Raw genomic sequence first — 11,115 nt, forward strand, 5'->3', positions numbered from 1 at the left:
ATAATCGACGTTGTACTGTATATATATATATATATATATATATATATATATATATATATATATATATATATATATATATATATATATATATATATATATATATTATATATATATATATATATATATATATATATATATAAATATATGGTTTAATTTAAATTACCTGCAAACAATATAAAGTAAATGGTCGAGCAAGGTGGCCTTATTACTTAATACTACCGTTACTTAGTCGCGTGATGCCAGTCAAAATTATCATAATTAGCGTTAAATTTAAGAGCAATCGCAGTCATGGGATCATTTTCACTATAAGCACGTCTAGCCAGTTGGGTTTTAAGTAGTCAATAGTTACGAAATGTTCTAGAGGGTACATTTAAGTTAATTCTAGCTAGTAGTTCAGGTGCGTCAGTCTCACCTAAAATTAGCTTAGACATAAATTTCTGCTGAGCTACTTCTCGTCTCTTTTCCAGCGTCTCTAACCCAAACAGTAAACACCTAGTTTCATAAGACGGACGAGGATCAAGATTGCGACACGGGGTAAAACGCAGGACAAAACGTGTAAACTTTCTCTGTACTGACTCCAATTTTTTGGACCAAAAGCTGGATGAAGGAGACCATACTACAGGACAAGATTCAAGCAGTGGACGAACAAGAGACTTGTACAACATTAAAAGGCAGTGTGGGTCGGAAAATTCTCTCGATTGTCTGCGAATGAAACCTACCATTTTGTTGGCCTTGTCTAAAATATCGGAGTAGTGTTGATGAAAATTCAATTTACAGTCTAAGGTAACGCCTAAGTCCCTAAAAGTCTGGCAGCGTTGCAGTATGGTTCCAGAAATATTATAGTTATGGGTTATGGGACAGACAGTTCGGTGGAACGACACACACATACATTTATCGACAGATATTACTAGGTCATTTTTCTCACACCAGTCGGAAAAGCAGTTCACAGAACTTTGCAGGGAGATAACATCGGATGCTTCACGGATTGGAAGGAATAGCTTAAGATCGTCAGCGTACAATAAACATTCAGAGTTGCTAACAGCCGAAGTAACATCATTGAAAAAAAGTGAAAAGAGTAGTGGTCCCAGGTTGCTACCCTGTGGAACGCCAGAAGAGCTCTCAAACACGGTAGAAAAGAAGCAATCAACTTGTACGCGGTAGCTACGAGCTGTTAGGTAGGATCTAAACCACTCCACCATGGAAGCAGAGAACCCAAGACGTTCTAGTTTATGTATACGTTCTAGTTTATTACAGTGGAGCGCCGTTTATCCGGGCTTCTCGGGACTTTACTTCGCCCGGATAAGCGAATAACACGGATAATGGGTCAAATGATATATTTTATCACCAATTCCTGGTTATGTTTTGGAAATTTCTCTTATTTTTTGATAAATATAACTCAGTGTTTATTAACTTCATGTTTTTCGAAAGAGAATTTTTAAAATTTGCCATGAATTATAGCGTTTTTTGTGATGACAATGTGCTCTTATAACCGCTTTTTCAAATATCCTCCTCATAACGCAATGTTTTTTGTATTGAACTGTCATTTCTCAACAGCACGGATAAACGGAAAGCCGGATAAAAGGTACCCGGATAAACGGCGCTCCACTGTATACAGCAATTATCCGCAGTACGCGATACTCGATATATGCGAATTCGCAGTACGAGATTGCTCTAAATTTGACAGCTCCATGTGTTTTTTACAAATATTTTAATTCTTTTGAAATATTTTATGCTCTTTTTGAGTTTCCTTAATGTTCTTTTTGCATTTTGCATTAAATTTGTGCAAAAGATACCTGTTTTACAACAAAAAACTTTAATGCAAAACTCTGTGGCGATATTTTTCAACGCTCGAACTGGTAGTGTAAACTATTTTTCCATACAAATCCGCTATACGCGAAAACTCGAGATACGCTATTGCGCTCGGTCCCGTACGATAGCGTATATCGGATAATGACTGTATATATATACATCGGTATTTCTGGTCACTTTGCCCACAAGGGCAAGGCGAGCTTTTTGGCGGCCACCGTCGCAAAACCGTCGCAAAACGTCAAAACCGGCGTCGCATGTACTGCAAACCGACGTCGCCAGCGAGCGAAACTCGCAACGATTTCGAGGCGCTGGCGACGGTCGTTTTTGACGTTTGGCGACGGTTATTGACCTTTCGAGTGAGCTTTTGCCCTGCGGGCCAGTGTGGCCAGATTATATTGGCAGATTTCGGCAGGAGCACTGTTGAGAACGCAACCATTTAACCTTCGTTTCTAAGACCAAAAATACACCCTCATCTTTATGATCACCTACCCGGGAAGGTCATACATTTTGTATGGGAGTTTGCATTTCTGGATGGTAAATTGATCATATCTTCTGTTTTAATTATTGAAATAACTTTAAATTTTCAGGAAAGCTGCTTGTAGAAAATCACACCGGGTGTGAAATTAGAGGAAAACTTGAGATATTTTGGGAATAAGAAAATAACGTGTAGACGGTTGAACTTTCACTTTGCTAAAGTTTATTCACTTGTCTGTTTGAGATCATTTGTACAATTCATTACATAGTTCAGTTAATCCTCATCTAGTTCCTTGTTTATATTGTAGCCTTCAAGTGTTGTCTGTTTCTAATCCCGTTACCAGAATCCCATAATTCATGCCATAATATAATTCAAATCAATATATACATAGAAATCCAAACACTGCATAAAACTTTGTTCTTTCCAGTATAAAAAAGGGATTTTCCTAATTATTTTTCATATACAGGCGGCCCCCAAGATACAGCTAACTTCAAGCTTTCCTGAAAATTTGAAGTTATTTCAATAACTAAAACATAAGATATGATCAATTTACCACGCAAAAGAGCAATTTCTCATACAAAATGTATGACCTACCCGGGTAGGTGATCATAAAGATGGGGGTGTATTTTTGGTCATAGAAACAAAGGTTAAATGCAAAATTAGTTGATATATCAGGTGGGCTTATCCAGTGCAATTTGACGTCTAAAAACGAAAATAGGAAGAAACCCTGGTTTGACAGTTAGATCCATAACAAACTGGATGCTTTGATGAATTTTCTATGGACTCACTACTAACTTTATCCAAAATTTTCACAATTTTACTCGATATTTGAGATATTTCGATGGTCTGTTGAACAGGAGCAAAGGACATATGCACTGGCACTCTGATAAATTCCTCACTTTCAGTATAAATTCATAATTGGTTCGCTTGGTACACTTCTCCTTGCTCGTTGACTGAACGGATTCAATAATCGTTTCCTATATATCAGATTTTGCTAGGGAACTGTGTTGTTCCCAAGCGCCACAGATTAAGCTTAAACGACTGGAAATTGAATATTCATAGAAAAAAATGAAAGATTCACAGCTTCATTGGTTTGATCAATAGATGGCGTATTACCACCGACAAACCGACGTGAAACTGGCGTTACAAAAGTGTCCCACACGAAAGTACTGTCATTTACCAGTGAGGCGATCACTTCTGTCAAAGTAAGCTCTGTTCACTGCTGCTTCGATGTAAACAACTTTTCTAAATACAAATTGCGAAGGAAGTGTGAGGCAAGATTTTGTGAGAATTCTTGGACAAAACACCCAGGAAAATCATTTTATTAGTTTCCAAATCAGAAAAGATGTGAGAAAAGATGTGAGAAGTACATAAAACAATATGCATTGGAATTTGCGAAGAAAAACAAAAAGGGGATTTAGCAGTTTCTTCTCTGTGTCAGTGTAGTAAGCGAATCATTATAGAGATGGCGCTAGTGTTTAACGTATTTTCATTTGAAATAAGGAGACAACTTTTGAAGCTCATTTTGTTCGAAGTGTCACGTCGGTTTGTCGGTGGTATTACAACTCATCATTATATTGCTATCCTTTTCTTGCAATGTGTTTCGACAAGTTTCATCTTATCATGACCAATATAGCCTTCTAACTTTCTGAGCAACAATCTATATGAATGGTCGTGTGGTCAGATACGCGGGTATCAACACCAACGATCATTACTCAAATTTCACTTTCTTCAGTGCTGGTGGTTTCCGTTGGAGTTTAGTATTTAAGCAATCGTATCGCCATTCTAGTTCTAGCGATGCATAACTTCAATGCGAAACCATACAAAAGTACAGAGGAAATGAGAAAGCTCTCCTCCAAGCGATGAAGCTCAACTGGTGGGGGTATCCCTCCAACAGAGAGCGCCACCAGCTATTTTTATAATGCATGAGTCGTTTGCCGTCTGCTAAACGAAGTCTGCTAAACTATATTCCGTTTAGGTAGAGAACTTGAGTCGTTTAGAAACCATTTAGTGGTCGTTTAGTGGATTTGTGGCACTAGGGTTGTTATCCAGTAATCTTCAGATCATCATTTTAATCCAAGAACTGGCCGTCGTGTAGGTTTTTTTGGCTTCTTTCTTTGTGCTACGCCTGAGCAAAACCACATACAATTTTTGCGAGATTTTGTTTAAACTTCAAGGCATACTAGATTTTGCTATGGAGCAAACCGTCAAATTGTGTGTCGATGTATTGGGGAGAAAGAACACCATAAGCCCACCTGATATATACACTCACTTTGGTTAAATGGTTGCGTTTTCAACAGAGCTCCTGCCGAAATCTGCCAATATAATCTGGCCACACTGGCCCGCCGGGCAAAAGCTCACTCGAAAGGTCAATAACCGTCGCCAAACGTCAAAAACAACCGTCGCCAGCGCCTCGAAATCGTTGCGAGTTTCGCTCGCTGGCGACGTCGGTTTGCAGTACATGCGACGCCGGTTTTGACGTTTTGCGACGGTTTTGCGACGGTGGCCGCCAAAAAGTTCGCATGACCTGCGGACCAGTGTGGCCAGATTATATTGGCAGATTTCGGCCGGAGCACTGTTGAGAACGCAACCATTTAAATTTAATCCATTATTTTAACGATCAATTTCTTTTTACCCTACTAGCAAAAAGAATGAAAAAGTGTGCGTCTTTTATGATATGTTCCTTTTCTTCTTCGGTTATTATTACTCAGAGAGGTACACGCGTTTGTAACATAAACGAACATATAACTGTATTAACATAAAAGACGTTATTCTAACGTAAAAACGAAGACTGTTTCCCGCCGTTCCCTTTCCGTGCGCTATCCTTAATTGCCAGTTGCCAAGTGCCGGCGTGTTCGCCGGTCGACCCCGTTGACCGCGCAAACGATGACCCGGATAGATTGCACGCACACATCAACCGATGATCACTCACGCGCCAACGGTGAGTTACTAGTAGCAATCCATCCGCTCCAGGTTAGCTCACAACATTTTATAAACCAAGTTTGATGTGTTAAAGTTTTTCTCTTGATTCGGGTGCACCAAGTCCGTGTAAAGGAAGGGGTATAAGGAAAATACAATGAAACAGCACGAGCGAGCGTTCTTTTCAGTGAGAGCGCCTCGTGCATTTTAAAGGCATGCAATAGAGCGCATTCTTTCCGTGGTAGCGCTCCATCCGCCATTTTTAATTTTTAGCCCAAAACAATGGACTTCGGATCCGATCTTGGGCCGGACCCCCACCGTGGGTTTCTACTTTCCCCTCGCCTGAAAATTTCATTCTCTTTGTCTGTCGGATAAGCTTTAACCACCGACAGCGAGATTCAAATTCAAATTTAAATGATTTTCTTTGACGAGCAATTCTCGGAATCCACGCAACTGACATTTTCTACTTATTATGAACATTACACCCAAGCGCCACAGATTAAGCTTAAACGACTGGAAAATTTAATATCCATAGAAAAAAATGAACGCTCCACAGCTTCATTGGTTTGATCAATAGATGGCGTATTAAAACTGATTATTATATTGCTATTCTTTTCTTTCAATGTGTTTCGACAAGTTTCATCTTATCATGACCTATATAGCCCTCTAACTTTCCGAGCAAAAATCTATATAAATGGTCGTGTGGTCAGATACGTGGGTATCAACACCAACGACCATTACTCAATTCTCACTTGCTTCAGTGCTGATGGTTTCCATTGGAGTTTAGTATTTAAACAATTGTATCGCCGTTCTAGTTCTAGCGATGCATAACTTCAATGCGAAACCATACAACAGTACAGAGGAAATGAGAAAGCTCTCCTCCAAGCGATGAAGCTCAACTAGTTGGGGTATCCCACCAACAGAGAGCGCCACCAGCTTTTTCGCTATTTTTAGAATGCATGAGTCGTTTGCCGTCTGCTAAACGAAGTCTTTCTATATTCCGTTTAGGTAGAGAACTTGAGTCGTTTAGAAGCCGTTTAGTGGTCGTTTAGTGGATTTGTGGCACTTGGGCATTTTAACGGATAAAAATAAAAAGTGCCAGGCAAACAAACGTGCATCAGCGCGATAAGTAACAAATGAGGTTAGCAATCCTTGAAACAGCATCCCAAGCGCCTCATAATAAGCTTAAACGACTGAAAAATCAAAATTCTGTGATTTTCGGTAGGTTAAAAAGAAAAATCGGTAGTTTTAGGAGGCTTATCTGTAAATCGGTATGCATATGAAAAATCGGTAGGAATACAGATAAATCGGTATTTCTGGTCACTCTGTTGCTGTCATCCCACAGCTATCAGATTTGGACAGCAAATCGGTCAGAAAAAAAAACATAAACAGTGGCCACCGATGCCACTTGTTGTTTTTTCGTGTTCAACACCTAATTTAATTCACTTTTAGCTGTTTTAGTAGCTGCTTTTAGCAATGTCCGAGGCAAAAGAAATGCAGGATGACGAAAGGGAAGCTCTCATATCGATATACGAAGGAGACAGTGCCTTCAAGCAGGTGAACTCCGAAACGTACCAGTACAAAGTAGGTATCCGGCATCTCGTCCACTTTCCAGAAGAATATACTTTTCTAAGACTCAATTTCTGTTTTCAGTACGGTGAAGAAGGTAACAAATCGTTTCTGCTAGAGATCTGTTGGACGGAAAACTATCCCAATGAGCTGCCCAGCTTCAATCTGGAAACATTCTACAACAGAAATCTGTAAGTGAAACAATGCCTCTTCAACGGGTCGTAGAAAGTTTTAACAACTGTTCCATGTTGTCACTCTAATGTTTAGCTCTCGTTCGGCGAAAGATTCGATTGCCTCCATCCTAAATGAAGAAGCGCAGCAATGGATTGGTTGTGGCATGACATACACATTATTTGAGTGCCTAAAGGATAAGCTGGATGAACTGCTGACGGATGAAAACTGTAATGCGGGTGATGGTCAGCAGATGATCATCGGTACCACCAACGCACGTGTGGAGGCTGAACAGTCGAATAGCGATTCTGATGAAGAGGGCGTAGCGAACGAAGGGAAAGATGGTAAGAGAGATGCGAAACGGGAACATCTTACCAAAGCCCAGAAACGGAAACAGTGGGACCGAGTCGATAGCAAGGGTAACCGGCAGCGTGGCTGGAATTGGGTTGATATCATCAAACATTTGTCGCAGACGGGAGGAAAACCAGAATAGGGCAATGAGAAAAGGCTGGCCTATTTATGCATAGCAGTCAATGCTATGAACTGTGTAGCCCGTTGGAATGGAATAATATAGCTTAATAAAGTACTGTGAACGTCAAACACGCTGATATTACATTTGAATGATTGCAAAGGAAACCCGTTGTTTGTTTCAATTTGGAAAATTGTTTATTCTGTCCGTTTATGATCTAGAACTTGCAGCGGTATTCTTGCAATAATAAATCTACTATAGCGCTGATTGTTAAAATTGCCATATAGAAACTGCAACATAAGCTGACGGCAGAATGGCCCAAAAAGCGCCAGCAAGGCAAACGAATGAAACAAAGTGTTTAGCAGTACTGCAGTAAACTTTTTTCCTACTTTGTGCAACAGCGGTAGGATTCTAGAGTGTAAAGTTGCTATACCAAAATACTAATATAAGTTGGGAACGGTTGAATTGCGCTAATTTTCTGTTTTATCACAGCAGTGAAGCATACATTTGTAGACGGTTTGAGTTTTGGTTTTCGGTTCTCTGCTGCTATTTTTTTACTGATAAAATGCCGTTTAAAACTGTGCTAAAAGCCTAATGCGTAAAACCGTGCTGCCTTTCTCTATCTTACTATCGCATGTCAGCTGTCGGCTCGATAAAAGTGTTTGGAACCTATCATAGAGGAATGACTAACAGTCTGCTGCTGTATTGGAGTTTCATTTAAAAAAAAAACCCAGAAACTCTTCTGGTACCATTTTTATATTCTGAATTAACTTGCTTATTGCATTTTTTACGGAATAAGTGGCAATAAAAGCAATTGTTCAAAGTTTAATCGATTAATCAAATGCTTTTAAGCGGATAAAATTTCTTTTCTACGTCGTGTAGTAAAACCGGAGTTTGGGGATCGAAAAATGTCTTGACAAACGGTGTGTTCATTTGTAGTTGATATGATTAAAATTCCCTACACAGCTTGTTGTATCGTAAAATATGGAGTTCGAAAATGAATTTTCGTTGGCGTCGATGTTGCTTGAAACGCCTGGTGTTAAACTGTTGAGCTAACTTCAATCCTTCTTCTAAAAGTAATCTTAACGACGAACAATTCTATCATTTGCGTTTATCCTACGGATCTATGACCGTTCCCTTGCGTCAACTCGCTACTACACATTGCAGAACAAGGGAAATAGTGCATTCGTCTAATTCTAAAATGCGAGCTACGGTTGCCGATGTGCTCCCATAGTTTGGTCCTAAAAAGGTGCGTGCGTGTCGTTGGGACGTGTTTTCCTTTCCGTCTGATCCGTCCTCCGTACTGACTAGAACAAAATGGTTTCGTTGTTATTTGTCGTTGTTTTATTCCATTCCGTTGTGTTGCTGTGCTGTTCTTCCATCCGTTACCGTCTCTTTGGCACTCGGCTTATAATCCTGCACAATACAATCCTGATGGTAGTGCGATGGAGGACATAGGATTTTTGAGTGCCATTATTGTGAAAGCACGCGAAAGAGGAACGGACTACCCCCTCTCTACGAACAGCAGTAATCTGCGCCGAACGCTGGTACTAGATAGTTGGGCAGATAATGGCGATATCTTACGGCGGTCTATATCCTCCAATCGAGCCGATACTCATCGGTTTTGAGCAAATGCGCATGCACGTTCCATCCCTCGCACTGAGCCATGTTAAGGAATTCGTTCCACTTGTTTTGTATTTCCCAGTAGCGATCGCGCAGCTGGCTCTTGTCTTGCAAGTAGGAAGCAACGTAAAAGTAGGATTTTATAATATCCAGCGGTTTCACCGTGAAGTGCAGGTATACACCGACATAGTGGCGCGTTTCTGCTATTAGAAACTTGTCTCGCGAATCAAAACAAGCGATCAGGTTTTCCAGATCGTAGCAATTGCGATAAAACTCGGTGAGCTCCCGGACAGAGCATCCAATCTTCACCCGAGCCGTCAGTGTCACCGTTTGGCCGACGGTGACTCTTTCCAGCTTGTTGACTTGCTGAGGAGAGAGCATCATTCCGGATTTAAAGTACTCTTCCAGTGCGATTAAGTAGCGTGCTTCATTAAACGTTCGCAAGCAGACTGCCTTAACCGCCTTGATATTGGCGTAGATGTGAATCAGTGTCACGAAGGCAAATAAACCGTACAACACCCTAGATAGGACAAGCAAAACAATTAGTTCACCTTGAATTGGTGACTCAGCTGCAAGCAACTTACTTTTGATTTTGCAGGTACGTGAGAAGGAAAAGCCCTACAAAGGAGGCAATCAAATTGACACAAGTTTCCTGTGCGCTATCTTTCGATGCTACGTCCGCCAAGTTACCGCGTATGGCATGGTGTTGGGTAAGCGCGGATCTGGTCGCTCCACCCGCCACACCGACTATCGCTTTCATGGTAGTTGTTGCACAAAGTATGTACGTAGACGCCTTCGGATAGTACGGCAGCACGAACAGATCAATAGCCATCGCAACATCGTTCAGTATATCCGCGCGGATGCGCCACTTTTTCGAATCGATATCTAATTCCGAACTGTTATGGAAGTGGAAATGAAGGTTAAAAATAGCAACACGAAACACAATCTCCGCCGGGAGAAATGGGTCGTGTGAAATAACATGCTTGAGTGACATTGACATCGCATCGCAAAAATTAATAAGACAGAAAGCAGTGCAATCCTGCCAAGCTTACCCTTTCCACCAGGCGAACAGTATTCTACCCAAATGTCCGGTACCATCCTTGAGCACCCATGTAATTGTTGCTGAAAGTGGGTTGGCCGCATCGCTTCCGACTCCAACTCCTTTGAGGATTGCATGAGTTGTTAGCGTTCCTAAGCAAACGAAAGAGTGCGATTTACAGTGTTAAACACATTAAATTGCAAGGGAGTTTGTCATCACAGCCGCTACAACTTACCACTTATGGTGCTACAGAAAGCCTGCAACGTGTCCCACTTTTGGTATGATAAGTAGTCACTGCTCACACTGTCCGGATATCCAACAGGCAGGAAGAGATGCTGGAAAAACCGCTTTAAGCTGAAGCGCTTCCGTATCGATGGCCGTTCACCCTTAACTGTTACGCGAACGACAGTGTCTTGGTCTGGAGAGGAGGAAAAATTGCACGCGTTAATAAATAATAAACCAGCCATGGGAGGCTGCGCTGGGCCAAACTATCTTTGCTTACGATCTGGCGTGACGTAGAGAATTTCCTCTCCATTCGAGCAGTACTGTTCGCGGAAGTGGATTTTCATGCTGATACAAACGCAATCGCGTACGTAAAACACAATTCACCAGCGCAACGAAACATAAACTAACCAATCGATGAGGACGAACAAAACCTAGAACCAACTGGAGATTAGTTTTTCCTGCATGAGTACAGTACGGACAGCTCCATTTGTTGTTATTTTTTCTGCTGCTACTTGACAACCGATTGGTGTGGTGAGCGACCAGATGGACATCGTATCGTACATTTAGTGATTTTTTTTAACTTGATAAAATATTGTAAAGAAATTAGTTCGAGAAATATTTCCTAGTTTTGCTGTAATGTCTTTGTTTGAAAAAATAAATTGAGAAAAATAAGAACAGGATTTTAACTTATTATTTTGAAAAAAGATTTGGCAGAGGAACATGTTGCAATCCAGGGGCAGGCAACACGTTTTCACAAGTTTATTTTCGTTTTTCAATCACAACATGAAGTGAAAGTTTTTTCCGTCCAAGGCCTGC

At 40.8% G+C, this 11,115-nt stretch overlaps 2 protein-coding genes across 2 annotated transcripts; one reads left to right on the plus strand and one right to left on the minus strand.

Annotated features, from left to right (window-relative positions):
- Positions 1 to 6,530: 6,530 nt before the first annotated feature.
- LOC1279447 (RWD domain-containing protein 4) lies at positions 6,531 to 7,543 on the plus strand. Its single transcript, XM_319166.5, has 3 exons — positions 6,531 to 6,787; positions 6,857 to 6,963; positions 7,040 to 7,543. Exons 1-3 carry the CDS (start codon positions 6,680 to 6,682, stop codon positions 7,434 to 7,436), a joined length of 612 nt encoding a protein of 203 aa, XP_319166.4. The 5' UTR covers positions 6,531 to 6,679; the 3' UTR covers positions 7,437 to 7,543.
- A 43-nt stretch (positions 7,544 to 7,586) lies between these two features.
- Positions 7,587 to 10,823, minus strand: LOC1279448 (RUS family member 1). The gene is made up of 5 exons (XM_319167.3): positions 10,577 to 10,823; positions 10,310 to 10,492; positions 10,088 to 10,226; positions 9,620 to 9,931; positions 7,587 to 9,555 (listed from the first exon to the last, which is right to left on the minus strand). Exons 1-5 carry the CDS (start codon positions 10,641 to 10,643, stop codon positions 9,003 to 9,005), a joined length of 1,254 nt encoding a protein of 417 aa, XP_319167.2. The 5' UTR covers positions 10,644 to 10,823; the 3' UTR covers positions 7,587 to 9,002.
- Between the last annotated feature and the right edge of the window lie 292 nt (positions 10,824 to 11,115).

This window comes from Anopheles gambiae, chromosome 3 (assembly GCF_943734735.2).
Source record: "Anopheles gambiae chromosome 3, idAnoGambNW_F1_1, whole genome shotgun sequence".
In the NCBI taxonomy this organism is placed as follows: Eukaryota; Metazoa; Arthropoda; class Insecta; order Diptera; family Culicidae; genus Anopheles; species Anopheles gambiae.

Bases quoted from the DNA above. Each gene is read 5' to 3' on its own strand.
- LOC1279447 (XM_319166.5), top strand. From the start codon at position 6,680: ATGTCCGAGGCAAAAGAAATGCAGGATGACGAAAGGGAAGCTCTCATA. The intron at 6,788-6,856 runs GTAGGTATCCGG...TTCTGTTTTCAG, and splicing joins CCGAAACGTACCAGTACAAA to TACGGTGAAGAAGGTAACAA. The intron at 6,964-7,039 runs GTAAGTGAAACA...TCTAATGTTTAG, and splicing joins ACATTCTACAACAGAAATCT to CTCTCGTTCGGCGAAAGATT.
- LOC1279448 (XM_319167.3), bottom strand. From the start codon at position 10,643: ATGAAAATCCACTTCCGCGAACAGTACTGCTCGAATGGAGAGGAAATT. The intron at 10,227-10,309 runs GTAAGTTGTAGC...TCGTTTGCTTAG, and splicing joins TTTCTGTAGCACCATAAGTG to GAACGCTAACAACTCATGCA. The intron at 9,556-9,619 runs GTAAGTTGCTTG...TGTCCTATCTAG, and splicing joins ACGTACCTGCAAAATCAAAA to GGTGTTGTACGGTTTATTTG.